Genomic DNA, 23,553 nt, shown 5'->3' on the forward strand with positions numbered 1-23,553 from the left:
AAGCCTTGGCTAGATGGTACTAAAATTCACATGCTGTATTTACTGGGGTCCCCCATAAACCTGTTTTGAGCTCCCACGTTCTTTCAGGGGAAAGGAAACCCATCCTCTATTAGTGAATATGTATTGATTATAATTTGGCTCTGAATAGAAGCAGACAGTCCTGTTTCCTTCAGAATTTTCTGGAGTTGGAACCTTTGCCCTATAAAATAAAGTTATATATTGTGGTCTTTAAGAACAAATAGGATTTTGTTTGTTTTTTAATAAAGAAATTGAAAATGCTAATGTAATTAGGATGAGAGGAGGGAGTCTGTTTTACTTGAGAAAATAATAAACCCCATTTGATAGCACCCTTTAGAAGATTCCTATCTTTGGAATCTTTACTTTAAGAAATTTGCTTGTTTTTGTTTCTCCTGAAATGGATGCTTATTATTGCTAAGGAGAAGTGAAATGGCACAGGGAGATCAGCTCGGTGCTTTGTGTCCACCTAGAGGGGGGGGATAGGGAGGGTGGGAGGGAGGGAGACGCAAGAGGGAAGAGATATGGGGATATATGTGTACGTATAACTGATTCACTTTGTTATAAAGCAGAAACTAACACACCATTGTAAAGCAATTATACTCCAATAAAGTTGTTTTAAAAAAAAAAAGAAGTGAAATGTTCTAAGCACACTGTTGGTTAATCCCACACATTCTTGGGCTGTAGCCCCTTGGCAACACTGCCAAGCTGACTCAGTTCCAGATCACTTGTACTCTTGTATTTGAGTTGTAGACAAATGCCACTTGGGCTGTTGACTACCTAGGTTGCTTTCATCTGAGACATAAGCTAAAATTTGAACCCTATGACCTTTAGGGTGAAAAGGTTGATTAATGTCTCTTTAAGATCTTAATTTTAGGTTATTTCTATAGATTTTTTAAACTGGCCTTTTGTTTTCCAGTTACCTTTCTAACCTTCTCACAGAGTAGTAACCACTGCCTCAGACTTGCTTTCCCATACATTTAATCTCTCGTCACCAAGGGCTCCGTTGCCAGTCCTTAGAAAGTCAAGGACTTGGTGCGGAGGTGTGCACAGAGCATGTTCCTGAAAGTATCTAATGATCTTGACGTAGACTTTGTTTCTGAGACCAAATAAAGAAAATCGTTTGCTTTTACCCCTCTCAGGGGAGCGAAATTATGCGTGGTTAAAACCCAGCGGAAGGCGAAACAAGCAGAGACTCTGACCCAGGACTACATCATCACCCGTAAGTTGTTAGCATGCTTTCTCCATCATGCATCTGTCTTCTGTTCTAGTGTGCTGTTGATCTCATGGCTTTAGAGACAGAAAAAGCCCTCGGAGTTCAGGCATATATTACAAAATACCCCTTTCATGTGTTCAGGACTGGGGGTCATAGAATGGCTAACCCCTTTAGCTTCTGTGCCCCATCACGGAGACAGGGTTACTTCATGTAACTTTCACCCCAAAAGGGAAAAGCCTAAATTCTGTGACCATGTGGTAGACTGATCCAGAGACCTTTAGATATAAAATGAACTACCTGGGGTATGATCAGAAATCTTACCAGGACAGAGCAGCTTCTCTCGGGTTTGTCACACAACCTCGTTAATCTGGCAGGTTTTTGTTTCCCAGAGTCACAGTCTCAGACCTGTCACAGGTTGCGGCTAGGCAGGAGATCTTGGATGCAGCAGCAGTTGTCATTAGCAGATGCCCCTGTGGACTTTATCAGTGGCTCAGTCTAAAGACCAGGGGGCGCTGCACTGCTGGGTTTTCTCCCTGGTGGCTGGTCTCATGTAAGACCATGTCCCTTGGAGCTGATGATCAGTAAAGAGATCCGGTGACATTTTTTGCAAGAGTAGAAGTGTTAAAGTCGGTGTCATAACCAGTCTAACTCATGTGATTACATGCGGCCTACTTAAATTCCTGCAGTCGTTTGAAGTGAAAAGCTATTTTTCCCCCTCCTAAAAATACTGTTGTGTCGTGTTGCCTGACAGAGTGACGGGTGGCTGTGTTTCAGCTCCCCTGACTCAAGGTAGGCATATTATACTAGTGAGTGATATGGCCCTGGCCCAGGCTGGAAGTACGGGTAGAGGATAGGAGGGGTACTGGAAGTGTTTTTTAGGTGTTAACAGACATTTCTGTCATTCATATCATAAATTTCCTTTAAACCCCTATTATTCCTTTAACTCTCCCCCAGTTTTCTCTTTTAAAGGGGTTTTAATTTGCACATAAACATTCAAAGAAATTATTCTGGTACTTTTTTTGATCAAAAAAAAAAATATTTGATTCTATCCCCAATAGTCTTCTCCCTCTCCACCAGAATATCACACTGTTTCCCTTTTTAATACATATTTTCTTTTATATTCTGAAATTTAATTCTGACATTGAGCCACAGCAATTGGACAGATATCACTTTGATTTTTATTCCTTTGTCGACCATATTGAAGAAGGATTAAGTCCCCATCAAGTCACCACGTCAGGACTTGCATTCAAGGCAACCTTTATCCCTTAGTTTAGTTTAAACCTTTAGTTTCAGTGGGATAAGTGTTCCTCCCTTCCGGTTACTCAGTGCTGTCAACTCCTCCTGAGAGGTGGTCACATTTCAGAAATGTGTGAAGTGATTCCAGTGTTTATGAGGCATCTGAGGAAACTTCAGGGCTGACAGGCAAGCTGTTGGCATTATTCGCATTTGGGTCCTATAAGGAAAAAAAAAAAGAGGCAGTCCCATTAAGTGTTTCTTTTCAAAACCACAGAAATTAAGTTTAACTGCTGCCCATGGTTTGGGAGATGGAGAGCCTCACCAATCTTTCTGTGACGGTATTTGACGGCATTTCCTGAGCGCCATTGGTTGCCAGGAGAGGTGAACAGTGAGCCTGGTCTCACACGAAATTGCCTAATTGGTTGCAGTAAGACTGTCTTTTATTATTAGATGAAGGCTGTCATTATGACTTCCAGTTCATCTTCATTTACTCATGTGTTAGCTATGTTTGTGGATGGAAGGGTTATTATCATAATGAAATTTTTCTAATGTGACTTCTCGTAGCTCATGCTTTGCCTATGTTCCGCGAGCCCCGCCAGCGGAGTACAAGGAAACAGCTGGAGAAGGACAGGCTGGATCCCCTGAAGTCTCACAAACCGGAACCTCCTGTAGCAGGCCCAGGTGACTGTGATCTAACTAGTGACTTGCAAAGGGGGTTGCGGGGCAGGGTCGGGTAATAGATACAGAATTTGGAAGATCTTTTGGGCCTAGATGCCTGTCTTCAGAGATTTTACTAAATAGGGGTTTCCAAACGTCTTCTTGTAGCATCAGAACTTCTTGTGTAAAGATCTGATGCGGAAACCCGGTGCATAAACGGATAAAAATGGAGCTACTGTGCTGAAGTAGAGAGGAAGCCTGGAGCCCTTTCTACTTGGTCTCCAACTAGAGCCCTTTAGGTGACCTCGGTGGAACTCTGGGGCTCCTTGGGACCCAGTGTTAAAACCACTGCTCTCAATATTGGCTTAATATGCAACACTGGGTACTTTGACCAGAATTCAGGCTGGATTAGGTTTCACACAAGGCAGAAAGTGAACATCATTTAGTTCTGTGTTGATAAAATGGAGCTGCCCGTTTCCCTAGAAGATGAATAAAAATCCTTAGAGTTTCTAAGAAAGTAGGTACCAGAAGAAAGCAAGGTAGCATTGGCTATCATATAGCACGTACCTTTTCGAGAATCCCGTTTTCTGTTATCCCCTCATAGTTTCCATTTGTCCTATGTTCACATGTTTAAAGCTTATGACTTGTTCATTCATGTGAACCTGAGTTCTAGACCTATATCTGTTTGGCCTGACCCTTCAGCATTGAAAATATTTAATATACCAATCTCAGGTTTTTTTTTTCCATTTTCTCTGCCACCATCCTAATCAAAGTTCGTAAATAATATTATTGCCTGGATTATCGAAAAGCCCTTCTAACTAGGCACCTTCTCAAGTCTCTCTCCTCACCACCCTACCTTCGTTCATCTCACACACAGCTTTTTTTTTTTTTTTTTTTTTTTTTTTTAAATTTTTGTGGTACGTGGGCCTCTCACTGTTGTGGCCTCTCCCATTGCAGAGCACAGGCTCCGGACGCGCAGGCCCAGCGGCCATGGCTCACGGGCCCAGCCGCTCCACGGCATGTGGGATCTTCCCGGACCGGGGCACGAACCCGTGTCTCCTGCATCAGCAGGCGGACTCTCAACCACTGCGCCACCAGGGAAGCCCTCACACACAGCTTTTATTCCCAATTCCTGTAGCTTTCGTATTGCTACTGCCCCCAAATCTTCATAAGCTTTACACTGTCCAGTTGCATTTCCAGAGATTCAGAGTTCTCTTCAGTCTGAATCTAATGCACTTTTGAGCTTTACACCTCACCTCTCTCCTACTCTGATCTTCTCCCATGACTGTTGGTTCATTCCTGCCCCCAAATGCCCAGTGAACTTCCCTCTTTCTGTACTTTTGTATTTAAACCACTCTGCTCATTGAAAATAACCTTCTCTGTGTTCTGAGTTCTCCCAAATGGGATTTATCTCTTCCTACAGGCCCCCTCCCCCCACCAGATCAGCCTGAAGAGCTTTCTCCTTCCTCTCCATCCACTTAGTTACTGGCCATACAGATTCTTTGGCAGTTATTTCCTGCCTTATAAAATTAATCTTTTGGGCTTCCCTGGTGGCGCAGTGGTTGAGAATCCGCCTGCCGATGCAGGGGACGCGGGTTCGTGCCCCGGTCCGGGAAGATCCCACATGCCGCAGAGCGGCTGGGCCTGTGAGCCATGGCCGCTGAGCCTGTGCGTCCAGAGCCTGTGCTCCGCGACAGGAGAGGCCACAGCAGTGAGAGGCCCGCGTACTGCAAAAAAATAAAAATAAAAATAATAATAATAAAATAAAATAAAATTAATCTTTTAGTGCTACTTGACTTTTCATGTGGTGTGTTTTTTTGTTTTTGTTTTTCCTTTTTTTTTTTTTCTTTTTAATTTCCTAAAAAGTCATACATCTTCTGAGTACTGGGAACCAGGCTGGCAGTTGGGGATCCAGTAGGGAACAAATTCCTGCCCATGTGGAGCTTCCTGTCTAGAGCAATTACAGTACATTAAAATAATGTGAATCAGTCTGTTCATCTTGTTTTCTCTCCTACAAGGTACTTGGAAGATGGCAAGCCCTAAGATACGTTTGTTTAAGTCTAAAATAGCACCTAATGATCATTGGTTATTTTTATTAATTGAATTTCATGTGTTCATGCCTGAGGAATTTTTTAAGGCATACACATGGCAAACTATTTGTATTTCTTCCCACATTGGTGTCATTGTGTAAATTAAGCAACTAAGGCATAATAAAAAATGTCGCTATTTAAAAATGTTATGGGGAAGTTGAGGTTTGGTGATGTCCTACTTTGGTTTTGATTATCATAAATGAAAGCTGAAAGGATGATACTCAAGTACTCTTGAGATTTGTGTACTTCAAACCAAAGTCTGTGAGAAGCTTCAGAGTGCTCAAAACCTTGATTCTGTAGAGAATGACAAAAATCAGGTAAACCTGAATCCCTGACCCTACTCTGTCATTCATTTAACCGTCCGCCTTGGAAGCCAGCAGTGAGGGATTCTCAACCTTGTCAGATAAGCCCAGTGTACAAAAGGTGTATGCTCACTCCATTCCGGATTTGGGTTTTTTTCCTTTGGAACAGGTCGTGGTGGCCGGGTTGGAACCCACGGGGGCACTCTGTCATCATACATTGTGAAGAACATTGCTTTGGACAAAACCGATGACAGCAATCCCCGGGAAGCCATTTTGCGGCACGCCAAAGCAGCCGAGGACAACCCATATTGGGTTTCTCCAGCATACTCCAAGTAAGGAAACAGCCTTTTAAAATAGAAAATTTATTATGTTTAATGAATTGGGAAGAACATACGACGGCTGCTTTGAGGTTCTAGTTTCTCCATTTCTTTTTTATTCCTAAGCATGAAAAATGGCCAGGTACTCATGGTCCCGAAACCTAGGCATTTGTTTGTATCTGAGGACTCTAAACGGTAAATGTTTAAACCAGGCCAGTTCCATTAGATCTATAGCCTAGCATAAACCCATTATGTGAAACCCACTCTACCTGTGATTAAAAAAAAAAAGAAAGAAAATCACTGCCTGTCTGCATTATCTTAGTTAGGGAGGGTTAAAAGCAAATGAAAGGAAACAGTTTGTAGAATCTGTTATTGAGGATTAACTTTTATTTGTAGAGCTGTGTTTGTAAGTAACACTTAAACGTAGGCAGAGTAGAGCCTGCCTGCTCAGAGTCCCTCAAATAGCTTCGCATGTGTGAACATGTAGTGGTTCTTAAAGCCACTAAACCAGCTACGTTTACACTAAAGAACAGTAGTATTGTAGAATTGGCGGATTTTAAGTTTTTATTGTAAACTAACATTGGACTTACAGAAAAATCGTAAAAGCAATGCAGAGAGTTCATGTATACTCTTCACCCAACTTGCCCTGATGTTAACACCTTACACGGCCATAGTGCAATTGATTGGCAACACCATGAAATTAACATGGGTACAGTACTGTTAACTGAGCTACAGACCTTATGTGATTTCCCCAGTTTTTCCACTAATATCCTTTCTCTGTTCTACAGTCCTATCTAGGATCCCACGTTGCATTTAGTTGTTACTTTTCCTTTGTCTTCTCCAGCCATAACAGTTTCTCAGTCTTTCTCATCTTTCATGACCTTGATGCTTTCAGTGGACACTGGTTTGTTATTTTGTACACTTTCTCTCAGTTTGTGTTTGTCTGATATTTTCTCATGATTGGAGTAAAACTATGCATTTTTGGCAAAAATAACACAGGAGTGATGTTATATCCTTCTCAGTGCATCACATCAGGGGCTTCGTGTCCCTCAGTCTGATGACTGGCGATGATAACTTTGATCGTTTCGTTAAGGTGATGTCTGCCAAGTTTCTCCACTGTCAAGTTACTATCATTCCATTTTGAGTTAGTAACTTGCTTGGGAGTAGTATTTTAAGACTAGGCAAATCCTGTCTCTCAAACTTTTGCTCTCTCGTTTTATCATGCATGGATAGATTTTCCTGCAGCAGTTACTACTGTGGTGTTTCCCTAGTGGTGTTTTCTATTTCCCTCTTTTTTTCTACATGTATTAACTGGACTTCTACTAAAAGGAAGAATTGCTCCTCTCACATTTCTTTATTTTTCAAATATAAGTGTGGACTTAAAAATACTTTATGGGTTAAAATCCAATACTATCATTATTTAGTTTTGTCACTCACATTGTTCCACTTTTGGCCAATAGAACCTCCTTCAGAATGGCTCCTTTATTCTTTCAACAAGGTGTGGTTTTTTTTTTTTTTTTTGGTCTGTTCGTTTGTTTGTTTTTTAGCACGTCCTTATTTTCTGGCACCAGAAAATGTTCCAGGCTCATCTTTGTTTTTGTTTTTGTTTTGCCACAGTCCTAGAATCAACCACTTCTCCAAGGAGCCGTGGCTCCTTTAAGTTGGAGAATGATGTTTAGAAACCAAGAGGTTGGTGCTAGATGTACTCATTGCTATTAGAATGTCATTGCTTCTAGATCCTCTCAGCCAGCAAAGCTCAGAAATACATGTATGTATACTAACCTACACCTATACACACATATATATTTCTGTATGTAGCTATCTGCATGTATATTTTAAATAGTACGAGTTTAAACTGATGCCACTGATTTCAAACCTGTACCACAGGGTTCATTTAACCTTTTCCCTTTGCATATTTGTAACTTCTTTCTCCAATAGTGAGAAACCCAGCTCATACTATCTACAATATATTTACTTATTTGTTCAATTCTAGTCTACACCTAAAATCGTTTTAGAATTGCTAACCGCCACCCGCCCATGAGAAACACTTTTCCTAACTAAATTACAGCATTTGTGTACAGTTCTTCTTGTCTTTGTTATCCTTACAGTGCCTAGTCAAGTTACTTAGCTCTTTTCTTCTCCACTCCCATCAGTGTGGTTATGTTATTCATTGGAAAATAAAGTTAGGCTTATTTTTAGTGTTTATATTCCTTTATTTTTTAGGGTGTGGGTAGGGTATATGAACTGTTACTGTGGTGCTAGGGGTCAGAACTTTAAAAGAGATATACTCAGGGAAGTGTCACTCACTCTTCACCCCTGCTCCCCTATTCCAATACCCCTGCTTCTTTCAGTCCTTTTCCCACTCACCCCTATAGGTAACCACTCTCTTTAGTTTCTGGTTTATCTTCTTTTGCACAAATGTGAAGTTCTGTATTTTCTTATATTCCCTCCTTTCTTACATGAAGGTTAGCATGGTATAAATAGTCTTTGAGTTTTGTTTTTTTTTTTCGCTTAGCAGTATGCCCTGGAAATCACTCTCCATCAGTTCATAGAGCTCATTCTCATTCTTTTTTCACAGCTGTATAGTGCTCCGCTGCATGGATGTAACATGGTTTATTCCACCACTCTCCTACGTATGGGTATTTAGATTGCACCCAGTATTTTGCAATTACTAACACAGTAAATAAATTTGTGTATGTGTATTTTTGTATTGTTGGAAGCATATTCAGCTTTTCTCTTGATGTTTTTATGTATTGCTAAAGTTTTCTCTTCAATTATGAGAAAGCTGGACTCTGATTACTTTTCAAAACATTTATATGCTAGAAGAAAACCAACTTTATAAACCAACTCAACTTACATGTTATACTGATATTGATCCTCTATCTGCTGATCATTATGAGCTACTTGGCATAAAAGTAAAACACACTGTCTTAGCTTGGGTTCCTTACAAGCAGACCCTGAGATAAAGACTCTTACAAAGATGATTTAAGCCAAGAAAGTGCACAGTATTAAACAGAGTTCCAGAGAGGGTCACTTTGGCTTAGTCCTACAAGGTGATCCTGGAGACCCTGGTCAGAGCACACAGTAACTGGAGTATTTCACTCCAACATCTGTTGGTCCTTGGTGATGGCTAGAGATGGGATCAGGGGAGACATTTCAGGCTGTTCCAGCTATCCGGGGCTTTAGTAAAACCTGCCACAGCCCTCTGACAGAGAGAGGTCAGTGCTGCTGCTGCGAGTGAAAGCACCCTGCAGAAAAATGCTAAAGGGATTTGAGGGCCCCTGGTGGGGAGTACTGCATCCTTTGCTATATGTGCTGTAGCAGAACAGACTTTACTGTGTAACGTCAGTGGCGGATGTTTGCAACATGTATTAATAACCAGACAGTACAGATGGAACATCTCTGAACAAGTAGTTGGATAATATTACAACAGCTAAGAGGGTCATATCAAGGCTGGCCAACTAAATAGTTTGCATGTAGCCTTCATTTGTATAGAATCTGTGTGTGTATAAGCTAATATATGTCAGCACATCCTTGGCACTCAGGTACGCTTATAGATTATGCCTCTGACACTTCTGTTTGTAATGGAGTAGTTATTTTCTATTATTATTAGGGATCTTTTTATACTTCAAAAAACTTGTTTATAAGCATGCCAAAAATTAGCTGAGGAAAGAAGAGTAAATAGAGCCATGGTTTAAAATTTGCCAAACATAATGTGTATCATTTTGATAGCAAACTGATCCAAATAGACGTGTGTACATTTATACACAAAGTAAATCATTGAGGTGTCTCCACAAATATTGAAATAATACTGTTTGCTGATTAATGATTGATATTAGCAATATATAGTTCATAGAAAGGTGTCAAAATTACCACTGAAGAAAATGAGACACTGAGAAGGTAACTTTTAGAACCTACTGGATTGCAAGTAATTGCTAGAACCCAAACCAGGAACCTGGCCTTAGAACTTCCAGGTTATTGTTCTAACTTCTAACAACTAATTATTTTGATAACAAAATTTTCATGTCTGAGATTTTAAGTAACACATGCTCACAATTTTTTAAAAATCCAGCAATGCTAAAGCATAGACAATGGACATTTGAAAGCCTCCCTTTCACTTTAACCCCCAGTTCCTTCGTTCTACCACTTCTAGATACCCACTGGCAACAGGTTCTTGTATTTCCTGCCAGAGAGAGTCCATGTATAAATGAGTAGACATGTGTGTAGAAACATTTATTGTTTAAAAACAGCTATATAACATGTTTTACAAGTTGGTCTTTGTTTTTGATTGTTGGTTGGTTTTTTGCTTTATTTATTACTTGGGAGATTGGACTAGACCCGTTCATACATATCTAGCTCATGCTGTATACTTTCTTGATATTTTCCATTGTGTGATATATTATGCTTTTCTAAAACAGTACAGTATTGAAGGACATTTGCATTGCTTTCAGTCTGTTGTTATTATAAACAATACTGAAATTAATATCTTTGGACTCCTTGACCACATATGCAAAACTTCAAGAAATAGAATTGCCAAATCAAAAGATATCTGCATTTTAAATTTGTATAGTGTCCAGATTTCCTCCAATGAGAGTTTTTAACCAACTTACTCAATGTATCAGAGCTTCCTTCCCCTCATCCTTCTATCTTTGTCAATCTGATAGGTGAAACCTTGTATTCCATCGTAGTTTACACTTTCATTAAAAATTTTCTAGGCATCTTTTCATATGTTAAAAGCCTCTTTTTCCTGTGAACTTTCTATTTATGTCTTTTGCCCTTTTGTCTGTTGGTTGATTGGTCCTCTTCTTACTGATTTGTAAGAGTTCTTTATATTAAGGAGCTTAACCCTTTGTATGTCACGTATTGCAAATATTCCTACTAGTCAGTCATTTTTTAAAAATAAATTTATTTATTTTTGGCTGCATTGGGTCTTCGTTGCTGAACACAGGCTTTCTCTAGTTGCGGCGAGCGGGGGCTACTCTTCATTGCAGTGCGCAGGTTTCTCATTGTGGCGGCTTCTCTTGTTGCAGAGCACAGGCTCTGGGTGCACAGGCTTCAGTAGTTGTGGCATGTGGGCTCAGTAGTCATGGCTCGCAGACTCAGTAGTTGTGGCGCACGGGCTTAGTTGCTCCGTGGCCTGTCAGATCTTCCTGGACCAGGGCTCGAACCCATGTCCTCTGCACTGGCAGGTGGATTCTTAACCTTGCACCACCAAGGAAGTCCCATCAGTCATTTTTATTTTTAGTTTGTTTATGCCATTTTTCCCCCATGTGAAAAAAATTTATTTTAATGTGGTCTGATTTAGAGGGGTTTGCAGGCATAAAATTATATCATATGCAAATAATGATAAATTCACCTCCTCTTTTCCAGGTTTTATACCTGCTATTTCTTTATCTTATCTAATTGTACTGACTGGTACTGCCAGAACAATATTAAATAATAACAGTGATAGTGCACATCCTTTTCTCACTTTGAACTTGAACAGGATTCAGTTAAAACATATGTAATTGCCCTTTCTGTAGATGAAAAAAAAGTCAAATATCATGTTGTCAAATTCATATTGTTCAATTTAATGGTATTTCTCCGTAAAGCATGACAGCTTTTGAAAACACCACATATACAAGATGTTAAAGAGGAATTCATCTCTTTTTATTTTATTTATTCATTCAACAAAGATTTATTGAACACCTACAGTGTGTCAGGTACTAAGTTGTGGTTTATGAAGCTTATATTCTAGTGGACAGAGAGAGACAATAAGTAAATCTATAAGTGTTAGATGGTAGCAAGTGCAGTGAAGAAAAATAAAATAGGGATAAGGGGACATAGAGTAATCAGGGAGAAAGAGGGGCACTATTTTTAGATATGGTGATCAGGATAGAACCTCTGCTAAAGTGATCTTTGACTTGAATGAAATGAGGGAACGGGCTGTGCAGATATCCAAGGGAACAGCATCCTATACGAAGAAAACACTGTACAGAAATGAGAGGCATGTTCATCTGAAATAGATGCTGAATTTTATTGAATTCCTTTGTTGTATCTCTGTGTATTTCTGCTTTATTTTTGTTTTGTTTTGTGTTTTGGGGTTTTGTTTTGTTTTGTTTTGTTTTTGGCTGCACCTCGTGGCCTGCGGGATCTTAGTTCCCTGACCAGGGGACCAGGGATCGAACCCATGCCCCCTGCAGTGGAAGCTCGGAGTCCTAACCACTGGACTGCCAGGGAATTCCCTCTGTATTTCTACTTTGATCAATGAATGTGGTTATATTACAAAATTCTAGTATTGAATCATCCTCACTTCTTTGGTATGACCCTCACATGCTTATGGTTTGTTCTTTGTCAGGTGTTAGGCTGCCTTCATAAAAATTTTGTATGCTTTCCTTTTCTGTATATGCTCTCAAACTGTTTTGAATACCATTAAATCTACTTTGTAAAAATTTGATAGAATTTACCCATAAAACTGTCAAAGCCTGGTGCTTTTGTGGAGGGGAGGGTGAGTAGTAATTCCTTAATTTTTCTGTTTCTTTTCCATCCCCTCATGGTAAGTAGACTATCTGGATATTCTGACTCTTCTGAGTCTGCTTGGTAATTAATATTTTCTTGGAAAAAAAAATTCATCCAGATTTTCAACCTTCTTTAACTAGAATTAATTGAAGCAGAAATTGGTTTTGTTCATTGGTTTCTGTTACCTAATGACATTTTCCTGCATTGTAGGTGGTTTAGTGATATCTACAATTGAATAATATGCTAGTTTAATAGTAGCTCTGCAAAATGGGTAGAACAGGTATTTTTCATATCCTTACCTTACATGTGAGGAGACTGAAACCTAGAGACTGGCAATTCACAATGATTGCAATTAGAATTAGACTTCATTTCTCTTGATCCCTAATTTAATGAGCTTTTCAGAGGACTGTGATCTCTCTTAATATACACCTTTCTACTGCTGCATTTTGCTCCCATCTCTTTCCTTCCACTCAGTTTTGTCACCTTACATTTACTGCATACTAAGTTCATGGCACTGTCTGTGGCATGTGATTTGTTAGCCAGAATTGCAGTGCAGTTTCTCCTGTGTTCACCTGCTACAGTATACTGTTTACTGCCAAGTGGCAGTGTTTGAAGGGAAGCTAATATTTAAAAGGATATTTTCATAAAGGTCACTGTAATCGAGAATGTGTGTCTGGTTGTTTTTCTTCCCTGCAGTTGACGTGTGTCAGTGATGAAATGAAGATTTACTGTATCTTGCTTTATCACAGGAAAGCACAACTAGATGTTACACAAATCTGCCTGCCTGCACAGGTCACTCACCTTTATTCTCCAGTGATGAGAACAAAGAGTCTTTTAACGCTTTACCTTGATTGTTGAGTATTTAAGTTTTATTCCTGGCACTCACAATGTAACAACCATGAAAGTTTTAAAACACAGCAGGATCACAGAGGACTCTTGTTTAGCTATACATGGGCAGATTCAATTACAGTTTCTTGTCAAAAGATGTTGCTGGAGGGGAGGGGAAAGGAGCCGGCTGGGGAGTGGGCAGGATAAAGACCCAGAATGCTATTAGCTTACACATCAACAGGGATAGTTGTGTGTGGGAACCTGAACCCTGGCCAGTAGCCAGACAGCCTGACAGTTCTGTCAGCCATGGTCACTTTCCTTGCCAGATAAGCTGCCATTATTGCTGGTTCAGTCTATTTAATTTTCAGTGTGCGTGTCTTGTCTGATATGGGATATGGGATACGTGGATATGTGTATGTATGCATTAAAATATCATTCCCATCTATAAAGGATACGTTTAAGTCTTGTCAAGTTACTAGGCAGTATTTAAAGAGATCACTCTTTGAGTGAGTAAAGATTTATATATTATTTGTGCCAGGAAGAGACATAAACCCACAGAGAAAAATATTACTTTTTTTTGTGAGTTATGGTTACATGACTGATACCACTGACCACCGTATTCCTATGTAAGGGCCAGTGTTTCTCAAAGTGATTTTGTGGACTGTCTGTGTCAGAGTTGAGGGTAAGAGTGGGAAGGTTAAAAATTCAGATTTCTAGACTTCACCCCAGCTCATTTAGACTGAGAGACTGGGGCTGGGAATCCGCATCTTAAGAAGTTCTCCAGGTGATTATTTTGCACACTGAAGTCTGGTAATAAAAAAAAAAGTATAATTATTTAAAATAAACTACAAGTGATTAGCCCTTCTGAAAATTCAAATTTATGGAATAGATTATTTTGATTATAGAGATTCATACTGAAGACAATTCATTTACATAGAAGAGTATTTTCCCCCAGTGTTTTTAAAAAAACAGCAAGCTCCTATGTTGTATTTAATATGCAAATTATTTTATCAAATATATTCCACATATAACTTTTGAAAATGTGAAGTGAGGAACACCTGATAGCCAAAAGCCAGGTATATGGTAATAATGACACTTTTATATAGTAATGTAGAAACTTTATATATTATTCATTTAATCCTCACAACAGTCCTATGAGAAAAGTGGTATTATTGCTCCAATTTTACGTATGAGGAAATTGAGGCTTATACCTTGACCAAAGCCATACAGATATCAAGAAGCAGAATTGGGACTTGAACACAGGTGGTCTGGCTTCAAAGTCAGGCTTCTGCTTTTGACTACTACAGTGTACTGCTTCTCATCACAAAGCAACTGGTAGTAGTTATTGGAAAAGTTGAATAATAGTGAAGCCGTAAAGATTATTGTGTGGCATAGTGGAAGAACGCTAGACTAAGAATCAGAAGTCCTGGGGTTTAGTTCCTGCTCTGAGACTCACTTACCTTCACTGAGACTATTTCGCCATCTATGAAGTAAGAGAGTAGAGTTTCACTAAAGCCCAGCTTTCATATGTGTTTTTGAGTAAAATTGTGGCACACTGTTATATGTTTCATAAATGTGAGCTTAGAGAGGGTATTTTGAGGTTACCTGGACTGCCTCAGGCCCGTGTGCTCTTCAAAGATTTAATCATTCTAACGTGTTTACCCACTCACTGGTAAAGTAGCTAATGGTGATTTTAGAGGGTTCCTTTTGTTTTTCCCTCTTTTTCTTTTTTTTTCCCCCAGTTTCCACAGGTTTCATGTATGTCCCTTTCTCCACCCTCACCCAGTCTTTGAACTCTCACACAAGCATTATGAGTTAGTATGTCCTACTTAATGAGTCTGAGATGTGTTTAGCTATTTTCCAAAATATTATGTGTTCATTTCCTGAAGAAGACAGAACATTCTTTATCTAGAAATATCTTGTTGCCTCTCATCTTCTTATGCATCCCTAATATTTTTTATGTATAACTGAATCATTTTGCTGTACACCTAAAAGTAACACAACATTGTTAATCAACTATGCTCCAATATAAAATAAAAATTAAAAATAAGTAATTAAATAAACAAATAAAAATTATCTTTGATTAGCTCTTCACCAGAAAGAAGGGACCATTTCAAGTGGAATCTTTTGGTCAAGCCTTTATTTAATCTTAATAATTCTGCAATTGTGATGACTGGGTCAGAGTTCATCTGGGCCGTATTCATTCTAACAGGGTTAACAAGTGTGTCAGATTGTCAAGTCATGGCTATAATTGACTTTGGCTTTGAGGTTTTCCTTCATAATAAACAATGGGCTCTGAGCCAAAAAAGCTTGTGGTTGATAGTCACATACTGATGATTAAGTATTACAAGTGATTTCCCCTCATACTCATTCTGTTACCCTGGAGCTCACTTTATGCTTTTTGAATGAATCATATCAGGAGAATATCCATAACTAAAAAGAATTTGACCTGTGGACTTCCCATTGCAGCCAAAGACATTTTGAGACTTCTCTCTGGCCTGAGCACTCAAGGAGGAGTGTAGAAAGCCTAGGTTAGAGCTTAGTCGGAAGAGAAAGGACAGGACAGCCTTTGAATCTTTGAAAAGGACACTTTGATTCTCTTACACAAACATTGTATCCAAAAAATGCCCTTCGAAAAGATTACAGAGCGAATTTTTATTCATTACTGACTGTTCTATGCAAAATTCCTCTGGATGGAAACATTGAAGGTGGGAGTCGGCTTCTGTTGGGCTTCTGTCACTTTTCTGTAACACACAGTTGCTGGAAAAGACTCCCTTTGTACAAATAACTGAGAACTCAGTTTAAAAAATGTTCCAAGGGGGAAATTAATCAGCACAAAGTATCAGCTATTCAGAATGTATAGATTTGAGAAAGACATTTGCTTAAGCTTTTATATGTACTTCATGAAATATTAACTATTAGCAAATGCAGAGTTTACTGAAGCTAAAACAAAAAACCCATCAGCCCTCCTCTGATTAGTTTATTGAGTGGTTAGCAGTAAATAACTATGTTGCTATCTAATCTGCTCTCCTTTTCTTGGTAACTCTAGTAAACAAGATGACATATATAGTCAAGTGAAAAATGTTTACTATTTGCCAAGTGAGTTAATCAAACTGGAAAATACAAGTTTCACATCAGCCTTCTGTAAGTTTAAGTTTTCAGTTAACACTTAGAAAAATGGGTAAATGTAGACAGTAAATCAATGAAATAGTCTGGATAAAGCTGATTTCAGTAAGGTGGATGCTTTAATGGTTCTCAGCGAGGCTTACCTTATCCCCATTAACCTGTTGAGCACGCACAATGCTTTGGCTTAATGGAATGTTCCCCTTACCTTCTTTTTCTTCAGGTCAGTCCCTTTGTAGGCTTTCGTTTTGGGCAACTGAGGTAAGTCTGCCATGAGGTTGTAAATTTGAGTTGACAACTTCCTGTCTCTTGAGAAAGGAGGTAATAGAATTATGCAGGAACTGCTTAAATAGGAGGAGACAGGGAATGGCTGGTAATGGAAATGCTTTCTTGAAGCAGTAGAATGTATTTTTTGCACATTATTTATTTATATGTGTATTTCTTGAGTTACTGCCATGTCTTCAGTGCCCATTTGGTTTGGTTTGTTCTACTTCTCCTCATGGAAGCACCCAAAAGAGTCTATGTTAAGGGGCTTCCCTGGTGGCGCAGTGGTTGAGGGTCCACCTGCCGATGCAGGAGACACGGGTTCGTGCCCCGGTCCGGGAGGATCCCACGTGCCGCGGAGCGGCTGGGCCCGTGGGCCATGGCCGCTGAGCCTGCGCGTCCAGAGCCTGTGCTCCGCAACGGGAGAGGCCACAACAGTGAGAGGCCCGCGTACCGCAAAAAAAAAAAAAGAGTCTATGTTAAGATCAGTGTATAAATTCCATTTCTTCAAGCAGCCCAGAAAGAATACATTTTATGTAGCCAGTGACAAGGTTAGAAGGGGCTTAGAGGGGTTTGTTGTTTATTTGTTGGTTTCCTATTGGTTTTAAAAGTAGGAATTTCTGGACCAGCTTTTAAATGCTCTCAAAACATTTTATCTTTTTGTATGTGTCATTTTGCTCTTGCTTGACATTGTTGATTTATTTTTATAGTAGTTTTCTGTGCCAAGGGCAAATTAGGCCACCCCCAAGGAAGAAATCTCCTGGTTCTGTTCCTAACTCTGTTGGAAGTTGCCTAATCATCTCTGTTCTTCATTGTCTTGAAAAGTGGTGACTAAAGAAGTCTGTTTAAAATGCCCTAAATAATCCTGAATTGATTTTTTTTTTTTTTTGGTCTTCCTCATATATGGATTTCCAAAAAATCTCAAAAGAAAAACTGCTGGAAATAAATTTAAAGATAAAAATTGCTGACAAGAAAGAATAGCTACAAATTTTAAAGCTGTAATTCTCTCACTTTGCTTCTATAAAATACTGACATTCCCTAGACTAGACAGAGATATTCATTGTGCTAAAGTCAAATAATATTTTTTGAAGAACCTGGTCTTTATTCAGCAGGCAACATACAGCTCTTATGGAAGGTGCTGAACTATGCTGTAAGAATGTTGGTTTTGGGGGCAGGATGGATTGGAATGAGGGAAACTTCCTTCCGTGGGCCACGTCTCCCTTCACCTCCCCATGCCATACTCCTGAGAATGAAAGACTGCTCCTTAAAGGGTGGCCCTGTGAGAGTGCAACCTCAGGCTTCATTCCTGTAGCATCATACAGGGCCAGCTTCTCTAGATGTGAAAAATATTTTCCTGCAGTTGGAGGAAGCTCATCATGTGTAAAAGTTTATGTTAAGAAGACAGATTCTTATTCCACAGTCTGGTTTCAGCTCCCTGCTTTCAGAGCCTTTCTTTCCCAAGCAAAGGGAGGGATGGAGCTGCCAGCAGACGCTACGCAGTGTGCTCCACCAGCCAGTGCTGACAAGATAAGCTTAGAAAATTTTATAGCAATTTGATATATTTATAGAATCTAATAAAAATTTTGGATCTGTATTTTGTAGTCTTTTAATTTTTCTAGAAATATTTATCTGCAAGTGGTGGGAAATTAGAAAACAAAGTCTGGCCTTGCACCACAGATGGTTTGAGAAGCACTGCTTTAGGCATGGCCCCAAGTTAGAGGCTGAGGCCCTTTCCAAGGTGCCCCCTTTTTGTCCCAGGAAGGGGGTTCATTCTTCCTTATTCCCAAGTTCAGGAGCCTACTCTTTAGTCTTTTTAATTTTGGTAAAATACACATAACATAAAATTTACCATCTTAACCATTATTAAGTGTACATTTCGGTGGTGTTAAATACATTCACATTGTTGTGCAATCTCCAGAACTCTTTTCTTCTTGCAAAACTGAAATTCTGTACCCACTAAATAACCACTCCACTTTAATCTGTTGATTTTGTCTTTTGACGTATGGTTTTTAATTTTGGTGCAGAGTCCAGTTTACCTGTTTTTGTTGTTGCCCGTGCTTTTGGTGTCATGTCAAAAAAATCGTGGCCAAATCCAATGTCATAAAACTTTCCCCTATGTTTTCTTCTAAGAGTTTTATAGTTTTTGCTCGTAGGTTTAGGTCTTTGATCCATGCTGATTTAATTTTTGTATATAGTGTAAGGTAAGGGTCCAATTTCATTGCATATGGATATACAATTTCCCCAACATTATTTGTTGAAAGGAGCCTAGTTCTTACACTCAATTATTATCTACCTGGGCAGCGAAATGCAAGGAAAAGTGGTATGCAAGCATTGGTGGGAAAATTTGGACACTGATTTATGCCTTGATTTTGGCAATTTGGGGAAGCGGACCATGGCTATTGAATGCTAAGTGGAACATGAAAGCTAAGTCATGATTTAATGTTGTGTATACATAATATGGCTATTTTACTGACAACATTTTTATTAGTTCAAAAGTGGAATTTAAAATAAATTCATGGAGTTTCACAAAGAAGACCATTCAACCTTCCAAACAAGTTGATATCCCTTAAGTTAAAATACATGGAGAGGAAAAGGAAACTGTCATGGTCTGGTAATTGAAAGTGACAGTCGAAGTGACCCTGGTTTGAAAATTTTCTCAGTGAATTTTGCTGAGTTCAGTGCTCGGGGTGGGGGAGGTCACCTCCTTTGAAAAACTAATCTCTTTCTTTTCCTTTTGCCTTGGCGTCTAGGAAATTTAGTGCTAAGTTTTATGCTCAGTTACATACTTTTTTGTTCTTGACCTTTGACTCATTTTTTTGTTTTGATTTTCTTTATAAGTTAGTTACAATAAAATACAAAATGCACCCATTTCAGTTCTTGACAAATGTATACACCTGTGTAATCACCACTTCAATCAAGATTATAGAATGTCTCCATTCCCCAAAATGTTCTCCCATGCCTCTTTGCCATCATTACTCCCTTTCTGCCCCTTGTTAAATAGTTCCATTGATTCTGTGCCCTTCAGTGTTAGCCACCAACCTACTAAAAATACTTCTGGAAGTAAGTAGATTAATAAAAAAAAGTGACTACATAAATGAAATAGCCTTTTCAAGCTCTAGGTTTTCTTCCCGTGACCTGTCATTCAGTTTCTTTTTTTATATGCAAAAAAAGCAGCACTACAACTTCTTAAGTACTTAAGTCTCATTGCAGCTAACATTGATGAGCTATGAAGCATTGCCAGGTATCTTTAGAAGATCATGTTCTTTTTATTCCCTTAGAAATTAAGTAGCTAATTCTAAGGATTGTTTTTTTTTAAACTTCCAGCACATTTTATTACAAAATAGGTAGAAGAACATTATCTCAGAATAAAGGACAGTCATTTAACTTAAACACATTTTAACTCACGGTAAAATTCACAGTATTGCCTTTGGGGGGTTTTTTGCATTTTTTGGAATGTGTGGTTACAAACATCCTTATTACACACAGCACCGTGGATGATACTGAATGGGAGAAACCAGGCACAAAATAGTGAACACTCCAGGCATCATACAGAGACAGGACAAACACAGGTGGGGCTGATCTATGTGGCCAGAAGTCAGGATGTGGTTACGCTGGGTCTGGGGTTAGTAACTGGAAGGGAGTATGAGGGGCTTCAGAAGTGCTCGTCATACTCTGTTTCTTCATCTGGGTGTTGGTTTCACGACAGGTCCAGTTTGTGAAGACCCAGAAGACAGTACATTTATGAAATATGCACTTTTCTGTTTGTATTATACTTGAATTAATGTTAAAACACACACTTCATCATTGTCTACCCTGGGCCTTTAGTCCTTTGGGACCCACTAATCAAGTTCAACCTCCACATTTGGAAGAGGAAGAAACTAAACCCCTGAGAGGGGAAACACCTGTTCCAGGTGACAGAGCAAGTCAGTGGCCAAACTGGGAATGAATCCCCCGCCTGAGGCTTAGCTCAAGGACTCCTTACAGCTTCAGGCTTCCAGAGGATTTTTTTAAACCAGACAAATTTGTTCCTGTACAGGTTTGTCTATACCCAAGGGCTCGACATCTTTGCCAGGAGATGAAGTATGTCAGGAGCACCAGTTGCCTTGTTGTAGCGCATGTTAGAAAGCCAGCGGCCCTGCTTTCTAGTAACTCAGCAACTCATGACCTATGAAAATCTGCAGCTGGTTTTGGAAATGTTAGGGCTATGACTTGTTTATAGATGTCATAACAGTGTCTTGAAGTGACAACAAGAAATTTAACCAACTGGATTGTGTATGGGGACAGCTTGAGCTCTCTAGGCAGGTAACTGGAGAGACAGGAATTGTGACTGACTTATGCACGAGGAATTCTAGTACATGGCTTGCATCAGAACAACGTCAGCATGGAATGTGGATGGTTTATACTTCTTCCCCAGGATAATAAAGGAAGAGCAAGAGGTAATATAAGGTTTTTTTTTTTGCCCTCCAGTTTTATTGAGATATAATTGACATACAGCATTGTATAAGTTTAAGGTGTACAGCATAATTATTTGACTTACATGGATCATGAAATGATGACTGCAATAAGTTTAATTAATGAACATCCATCATCTCATACAGACACAAAATTAAACAGAAAGTTTTTCCCCTTGTGATGAAAACACTTAGGATTTACTCTTAACAACTTTCATATACAGCATAAAGCAGGGTTAATTATATTTATTATGTTATACATTACCTCCCTAGTACTTACTTATCTCGTAAAGATATTACATAATTATCAACCCTATTCCCCACTCCATACATTTCACACAGTGTCTCATTTATTTTATAACTGTAAGTTTGTACCTCTTTATCTCTCTCACCTATTTCTCTCCTCCCTATACCTCCCCTCTGGCAACCACCTGTTTAAGTAATATAAGGTTTTAACCCTGTTTCACTTGCCAAATAAAAGAAATTACTGACATTATTTCTACCATTCTGCAATTACCTTGCTATTATGAATTGAACTCTAAATGATGATGTTAGCTAACGTATTTCATCTTCAGATATCATGCTTTAATGTTTCCTCATAATGCAGTAGAGCTGTTTTTAAAAGGAAATCAGCAGTAGCATGACTGAAAGGGGCATAAATTATGACCATTTGATATTTTCTTGCAATTATTTATATAATTATTATATAATTATTTATACAATTATTTATATAATTTTCTTTGCAATTTATATTTATATAATTATATAATACAATTTATATTTGTATAATTATTATATAATTATTTATATAATTATTTATATAATTGTATATTTATATCGTTCACCTGTGTGAACGATATAAAAAGGAGTGTCATTGAACCAGATATGTTTACAAAACACAGCAGGTCCCTAATGCAAAGATTGCTTGATGTACCGTGTGCCAGTATTACAGCAGTGATACGCAGTGATATGTCCTAAAATGCTTGTCATTTCCATGCATTGATCTGGGTGTTTGGTGGAAGGAATGTTCATTTGTTTTGTTTTTTATTTATGCTGACAGGCCCAAATTACTATATATGTTATTTATTATTTTAAACTCATTAAATAAGAGAACTGTTGACTCAGATTCTCCTATTTGTGTGCACCATAATCATGTGTATTTGGACTACTGTACTTAAGTCTAGGAACAGCCCAGGGAGTTATAAAGACTGTGTAGATTCTTGCTTGGTGACTATAGTTTGGCCCCCTGAACAGTCCTGGTTAAACTGAGGGTGTTTAACGGATGTATGAGTTTCCACTGACTTTGATACATTTTCATTTTATTTAAGGAAAGGACAACATACATAGTCTGCCACAGAAGGAAAAACCTTTAAAAGAATCTGAACATAATTAAATTTCCATTATCCTTTTCTTTGCCAGCAGTTTAATGATTATCTGCTAATTGAGATATAATTGATTCCCCAACTGTGCTTCCACTTGTTGAAAGTAGCAAAGTCTAATGCACACTTGCTGACTAAACTTTTCCTCTCCTCTTTAACTTTCCTTTAGGACTCAGCCCAAAACCATGTTTGCCCAAGTTGAATCTGATGATGAGGAAGCAAAGAATGAGCCGGAATGGAAAAAACGTAAAATTTGAAGAATCTCGTGTGAGAGCTGTTTGCATGAGGGGGAAGGATGTTGAACAGGTTTGGGGTGTTTTTTTAATGAAATAAAAATACATTTTTATGATCAGGTTTTTGTCCTTCGTATTATTGAACCATTCAAAAGATTGGTAGCTACTCTTCAGTGAAATTGTGCCTACATTTTCTTACCTACAACTATTAAACCGTATTATAAGTAAATAAGAAACAGATTCTTAGCTTATTACTAAGTACTTTAGGTATTTGGAAACTTTATTCAACAGTGATTGGTCTTGTACAGATTGTTATAACCTTGGGGGAGGGGAAGGTACATTGAGCAATTCTAGGAGCACAATATGGAAATGGACATCAAAACGTTTAATATCTCTGTATAATTTCACGGCAGTTGTTTACATGACTAAATAATTAGGCTGAGTTCAAACTAAAAGTATTACCATACTAGGAAAAAACGTGTATCTGATTATCCTTCAACATCAGAAAGCAGTGATTAGGACTTAAGGAGCAGGCTCTGAAGTCAGACTGATGTGGGTTCAAATCCAGGCTCTGCTCTTTACTGTGTGGGTCACCTTGGGAGAGTTATTAAGCTTCTCTCTTCTAGACTCAGGTGATAATAGTATAACCTTCATAGGTTTGTCAAAAGGATAAGACATCCTTGTAAAGTGTTTAGTATAGTACCTGACACGCAGTAAATATACACTAAATATTTGCTTTTTTAAAATAGAGCTAATGATATTGACTTTGCCTGATTTTTATCAATATTAATTTTTAAAAGTATAGAAATGCTTTGTGAATGTAAAAGCTGTATGAGTAGAAGACATTAAAAATTATTCTGGGGCTTCCCAGGTGGCGCAGTGGTTGAGAGTCCGCCTGCCGATGCAGGGGACATGGGTTCGTGTCCCGGTCTGGGAAGATCCCA

General features: G+C 38.7%; 1 protein-coding gene across 3 annotated transcripts in view; it reads left to right on the forward strand.

Annotated features, from left to right (window-relative positions):
* WDR70 (WD repeat domain 70) overlaps positions 1 to 22,725 on the forward strand; it is a 303,223-nt gene extending 280,498 nt beyond the window's left edge. For all 3 annotated transcript variants that reach the window (XM_067030887.1, XM_059060266.2, XM_059060267.2), the window contains exons 15-18: positions 1,158 to 1,237; positions 3,032 to 3,148; positions 5,686 to 5,848; positions 22,546 to 22,725. In XM_067030887.1, coding sequence (XP_066886988.1) covers positions 1,158 to 1,237; positions 3,032 to 3,148; positions 5,686 to 5,848; positions 22,546 to 22,633 — 448 coding nt within the window. In that variant the 3' untranslated portion in view covers positions 22,634 to 22,725. The remainder of the gene's footprint in view (positions 1 to 1,157; positions 1,238 to 3,031; positions 3,149 to 5,685; positions 5,849 to 22,545) is intronic.
* Positions 22,726 to 23,553: the final 828 nt, after the last annotated feature.

Source organism: Kogia breviceps, chromosome 4, assembly GCF_026419965.1.
Source record: "Kogia breviceps isolate mKogBre1 chromosome 4, mKogBre1 haplotype 1, whole genome shotgun sequence".
Taxonomy (NCBI): domain Eukaryota; kingdom Metazoa; phylum Chordata; class Mammalia; order Artiodactyla; family Physeteridae; genus Kogia; species Kogia breviceps.